This window comes from Sinocyclocheilus grahami, unplaced genomic scaffold, assembly GCF_001515645.1.
Source record: "Sinocyclocheilus grahami isolate Dianchi unplaced genomic scaffold, SAMN03320097.WGS_v1.1 scaffold566.1, whole genome shotgun sequence".
NCBI classification, from domain to species: Eukaryota; Metazoa; Chordata; class Actinopteri; order Cypriniformes; family Cyprinidae; genus Sinocyclocheilus; species Sinocyclocheilus grahami.
Window position 1 is genome coordinate 1,668,961 of NW_015505745.1, and position 6,072 is coordinate 1,675,032.

Here is a 6,072-nt window from a genome sequence, read left to right on the forward strand (position 1 = left end):
ATCTTCCCAGGAACCAATTGTGGCAGCAAGGTTCGCCAGTCTACCCTTTCTTCCAACGGGGAGCTCAGAGTTTGTTGGAGTAGCAGGAGGGAGATCCACTTTGTGAGACTTCAGAGGAGATAAAACTACACTCTCTGGGATTGTTTCTGAGGTCCCTGAAAGCACAATTTTATGTTTAATACATAGTTAGATGATTATTCGCCACCCCAAGAGTCATATTATTAACTCCGATCACATATTGTCTATTTTTGTCTTCTGGTGGACCTTAAATGTGTACTTGCACTTGATGTTAAAAACTAAAAACAGTACAATTTCAATAATTTGAAAGAGTGGTCAACAGGTTTTACAGTACTCGTCTATTTTAATTAAATTATACTCTTTTGTTTTATTAAATGATCATCTTATTTATAATATTTTATTTCTTCAGAATATATAAAAACAGGAAATGTGGATTTTGAAATTCTGACTTCCATTAAAGACTAGTGGTCAACTTATACAGCTTTTTTTAATGGTCGATGGTGATATCTTATCGAGCAGGGTAGCCAATGGCCGATATAGAGCTGATGCATTTGATATCACACAATTCAATAATACATTCATAACAATTACTGTAATTTGAAGAAGTTTGCTTATATTCTGCCATGTTATATTTAAAAAAGTATAGTGTCTGCCTTTCTATTATTCCGAGCTGATGCATTTGATATCACACAATTCAATAATACATTCATAACAATTACTGTAATTTGAAGTTTGCTTATATTCTGCCATGTTATATTTAAAAAAGTATAGTGTCTGCCTTTCTATTATTCTATTTCAGAACAGAAAAGCCAGATATCAGCCCTGGTGATATATCAGTCAACCGCTATTAATGGCACAAATGGCTGATGCAGTCGCTTCAAATACAGACCATTTAATCAACCTGAACCAATATATTGGGCTTATCGCTTTTAACTCAATATAATGAATGTAACCAAGTTATGTGCATTCAGGATGTGAGAGGGAGCTGCCTACCTTCAGAGTCCCAGTACTGCCTTTGCTCAGCCAGTCTCTGTAGTCGAGATCTCATGCTGGAGATGCCTGGGGTTGGTGCATCTTTCTGTGCCTCTTTGGCTCCATCTAGAGCAGCATGCTTATCTGTGCTTTTTGCTGGAGACTGAGGAGGGCGCATTAACTTTTCAGTGTCTGAAGGAGGTCGAGTGGGCAGCACCTCTGGTTCTGGTGTACAATGAGCAGACCTTTGCTCCATGGGCATGGGATGAGCACTGCTTGGCACCAGGGGTGGCTTCTTGTCCGTCATGGGCTCAGAGGCGGTCACATGCAAGGCCACTGGTTGTTTGTTTTCTTCTTCAGAAAGGAGAGCATTTTCATCTGAACAGCGACGCTTTGAGGGGGATGGCTTGGAAGAGGGAAGTGCTGTCCAAAAAGAAGAAAAACTTACTTTTAGGCTATAGAAGGAAAGTAATGAAACATCTAATGTTCATATGTCAATACAGGCATGCAACAAAATAACATTTCAACAAAACCGAACCTTTTTCAATGGTCGGCTCACTTATGACACTGTTTGTGTCTGTAAGTGGCTCTCTTGTCCTTTTAGCCATTGGACGGTTGGCCGCTGTTGGTCTCTCCGCCATCTTCCTCTGCAGATTTTCTCTACGAGCACGTGTGCGTTCTAACAGTTTCTGAGTGAGCAAAATGACAAATTAGCATTGCAAAGTGCTCATTACATTACTAAGGCCTAAAGAGAAACAGATCTCTTAAAACACAATGTTTCAGTTCCTTTTTGCATGCATGGGCCCCATTTATCAGCACGGCTCATCTTCTGAGTGTGAACAAACCAGTGGCTCATTCTAGCAGAGCATCCCACACTCATGATTAACAGCCTTGTTACTGAGCAAGACCAAACACATTCCTGCAGTGTGGCTGTTGGTTGGCCGCCTCCCAGGGAATGAGTGGAAATTTCAGTTAGTGAGGATTTCATGTCCATGGAATTTTGTCATGTGACCCAGCAGATGAATCCCATTGGCTACAGACAAACCAGGCTTCCTGACCAGCCACAAGATATGGGAACAGCCCTGACAGCTTACTGAAAGTACACTCCTTATTCAGAGCCCACTTTGCATTTTGACACAAAAACGTTTAAAAAAAAAAACAATGGGCACCACTGATATTTACAGTCAGTTAAGTGCTGTAGATATAGAAATACAAAACAGATAACAATAAGATGTTAAGAAATTTTAAAAATCACACAAACATAACAGAATACATTTTTAAAAGGCAAGTATGACTGGCCCCAAAAACAATAAAAAGAAGAAGAACATATACATGTCATATAACACATATTCAGCAACAGTTTGTTTAAATTCTGCTGAAATCTAGTCAAAGTAATGCTGGCTTTGCAAACGTTATATGCTAGATTATGATCAAGTAGAGAAAAATTAGCTTTACACAAACGTTAAAATGTCAATAAAAACTGCAAATCGAGATTTTATAAGCTAATACGTAAAACAATAAGTTAATTAGTGCTATCTTATAATGCTTTAATATTATAATCATAATGCTATCTAAAGGTAATAGCCGTTGGTGCAGTGGACCAGCGCTAGTTTATTTCAACACCTCCCTGATTAACTAACTACTAAATAAGCTGCCATAAAGGGCACTCACCTCCGTGAACGGGTCCATCCTGATATAGACTTAAATGAAAGCACAATCCTCTTTGTCTTTCTTCTTTATTTGTCTGATGAGGGAGTAAAAGTCTCTCCGCTCTCTCTCTCTCTGTCGCCAGACGCCACACGCTCCTCAGCTGTTTTGAATTTTGAATTTAGCGCTTGCTCACTTCTCGCTGCAGCCAACGGTCGCGGACACGTCACTGCACGCCAGCTACGCAGCCACGCCCACGCACGCACGCACGCACGCACTCACGCCACACATCGACAAAGCGCTCCCACTTAAAACCAGCGAAGGTGCACTATACTGTAGTTCAGTGAGTTTACCGATTTTTCATCATTTGCGTGTTGACTAAATCTAACAGCTCTTAGTGTTTACATTTCTATTTAAACGTTTTTTGGTCTTTTTTTGTATTCGTTTTTGGTACTTTCTTTTGTGACACTGTTTGATGACATTTGGGGCTATTATGTAACGTTTACGTTATAAGCACAGACTGTAAAAAACATAAACTGCATGCAGTTTGTTTAGGCCACCAGATAGTTAACATTTCAAGTTCCTAACAGTGTAAATCAGTTGAATAATTGTATTTTACATATGGATAAATTAAGACAAGTCTTCAAAGTGATGATTTATTTATTTATTTTGTATTAAATTGCTGCTGTTCAAAAGTTTGGGATCAGTAAGATTTTTTATGTGTTTTAACGAAGTCTCTTCTGTTCATATAGCTGCATTTATTTGACCAAAAATACAGAAAAAAACAGTAATATTGTAAAATATTATTACCATTTAATATAATGGTTTTCTATTTTAATTTTCTTTAAAATATAATTTATTCCTGTGATGCAACGCTGATTTTTCATCACCATTACTCCAGTCTTCAGTGTCACATGATCCTTCAGAAATCATTCTAGTATGCTGATTTATTATCAATATTGAAACAGTTGTGCTGCTTAATATTTGTTTGGAACCTGTGATACTTTTTTTTCGAGATTATTTGATGAATTTGAATTAAACAGAACAGCATTTATTTAAAATAGAAATCTTTTCAAACAATATAAGTCTTTATTATCACTTTTTATCAATTTCACACACCCTGCTGAGTAAAAGCATTCATTTCTTTAAAAAAATAAAATAAAATGACTGACCCCAAACCTTTGAAAGGTAGTGTATATTGTTACTAAAGATTTCTATTTCGAATAAATGCTGTTCTTTTTAACTTTTTATTCATCAAAGTATCCTGAAAAAAGCAGTTTCCCCAAAAAATATTAAGCAGCAAAACTGTTTCAATATTGATAGTAAATCAGCATATTAGAATGATGAGACTGGAGTCAGCTTTGCATCACAGGAATAAATTACATTTTAAAGTATATTAAAATAGAAAACAATTATTTTAATTTGTAATGCTATTTCACAATGTTACTGTATTTTCCCTGTATTTTTGATAAAATAAATGCAGATGAGCATTTAAGAGACTTCTTAAACATTACAAATCTTACTGATGCCAAGTTTTGAACGGCAGTGTGTGTGTGTGTGTATATATATATATATATATTCGTACATTTCTTGTTCATACAATTTATCAACATCAATTGGGTCTATTGAAATAAAATGGGTCTATTGAAGATTGACAGCTGATGTTACTCTCTGAAGAACATCATTCAAATTTAACAATAGAAAATCAGGTGGCAGACGACTGCAGTTCAATGCTATTCTAACTTGTCATTATTCTCTAACCTCAACTACAACTGACACCTCACCAGCATGATCCAGCAGATGGCACTGCAGATAAAGACAGACCAGCCCAGACTTGTGCAATCTGGATAATCGGTATTACATCTTTGTACAACAATCACTTAAGAGACCAACACTTAAGTGCTGTGGTTTCCTATTTAATTAGATTATGCATTATAACTCAACACCTAAATGATAAACTTAGGGGCGGTTTCCCAGACAGGGTTTAAATGAAGTCTGGAGTATAGGCTTAATCTAGGATAGTTAATCATGGCTTTAAAAATGGCTTTTTGAAACACATTAAATACAGATGAATAACTCCTGGACTATGGGGTCCTGAACTAAAATAAACTAGATTAATTTAAAACCAGAATTAGCATGGCAGAAATTGCCTATAAAACATGGAATGAACCAAGCATATCCCCACACAAGGATAAAAAGTACTCCATGTGTACAATGAAATATACTGCTGTATCTTTAATGTTGTTGGCCTATTCGGACATCTTGTTCAGAGAGATGGCATCATGGATTCTAGCAAACACATAAATTGACTCTGCTAGAAATCATATAATGGGCCTTGTTTGGATCTTCCATCAGGACAATGATCTAAAAAGACCATCAAAATCAACACAAAAAATGGGCCACTGAGCACAAAATGAAGGTTCTGCCATGGTCATCCCAGTCCTCTGGTCTGAACCCTATAGATAAAGCAAGAGGAGAGTGTATCAACATGGACCTGGGAAACTTAAGGATCTGGATAGATAATGTATAGTATAATGGTCTCTTGCCAGGTGTTCTCCAAACTCATCAGGCATTATAGAAGAAGAGTATTAAATGAAGTAAAAGTATTAAATAAAAGGGTGCCATTAAATGTAGCAAGTGTGTATTAGAGAAAAACATTTCTTTCATAATGAGATTTCCCTTCCCTAGCATTTTACTTTTAGGGTTTTGTGAGGGTTTCATTTTTTCGTTGATCATATTTATTCAATATAAAGACTGAAAACAATGTTAATCTGAAGTTAAACCTGCCTCCTGGTAGGTTTAATTTAAGCCTCAATTTAGTCCTGAAGTAGCTCTAGTCTTCCTTCAGGAAATCATTAAATTCTGGACTAGATTAAGTCGAAGACTATTTAAAACCATGACAGAAAGCAGATTTCTGTTAATCTAGTTTACAGGGCCATTTTAGTTTAGGACTAGGCTTAATCTCTGTCTGGAAAACTGCCCCATTGTGTCCTACATCTGACTCTTCATATTACAGACTCCAGTGGATTATGTCAGCAGGTGTAGCGATGGAAAATAAATGGGTCATTTCCCAACTTCTTGTGGATTTCTACCAAGTGACAGACTTAAATATTTCAAGAGTTTAGTCATCTTCCATCTGCACGATCACTCTTCACATCAGAAATGCCACATGAGCCGTCTCCTTTATGTACACGAGTCATTGATCATTCAGGACCTTTCTGGACAGAAAATCCTGGTGTAGAAAAGCCTCATGGAGTCAAATAAGTCATATTTGGTTTGTCTTTAAATGACTATCGAGACTCATACATTCTGGGTCATGTACCGTTTCAACAGACACAAACACACAACTTTTTTTCACCTTTCTTTTTTTATAGAACAGCAATTTTAAACACTGATTGATTTCTCTTTCAGTTGCAGGTGGCAGTACATGTCACT

General features: G+C 36.6%; 1 protein-coding gene and 1 long non-coding RNA gene across 2 annotated transcripts in view; one reads left to right on the forward strand and one right to left on the reverse strand.

Annotated features, from left to right (window-relative positions):
• Window positions 1-2,841, reverse strand: part of LOC107556359 (actin-binding protein anillin-like) — a 9,434-nt gene extending 6,593 nt beyond the window's left edge. The window contains exons 1-4 of the mRNA XM_016239454.1: window positions 2,662-2,841; window positions 1,529-1,679; window positions 1,012-1,413; window positions 6-155 (exon numbers count right to left, since the gene is read on the reverse strand). Coding sequence (XP_016094940.1) covers window positions 6-155; window positions 1,012-1,413; window positions 1,529-1,679; window positions 2,662-2,679 — 721 coding nt within the window. The 5' untranslated portion in view covers window positions 2,680-2,841. The remainder of the gene's footprint in view (window positions 1-5; window positions 156-1,011; window positions 1,414-1,528; window positions 1,680-2,661) is intronic.
• Window positions 2,842-5,991: 3,150 nt separating this feature from the next.
• The window catches only part of LOC107556373 (uncharacterized), a 1,485-nt gene continuing 1,404 nt past the window's right edge, over window positions 5,992-6,072 (forward strand). The window contains exon 1 of the long non-coding RNA XR_001605268.1: window positions 5,992-6,054. This is a non-coding gene — a long non-coding RNA (uncharacterized lncRNA). The remainder of the gene's footprint in view (window positions 6,055-6,072) is intronic.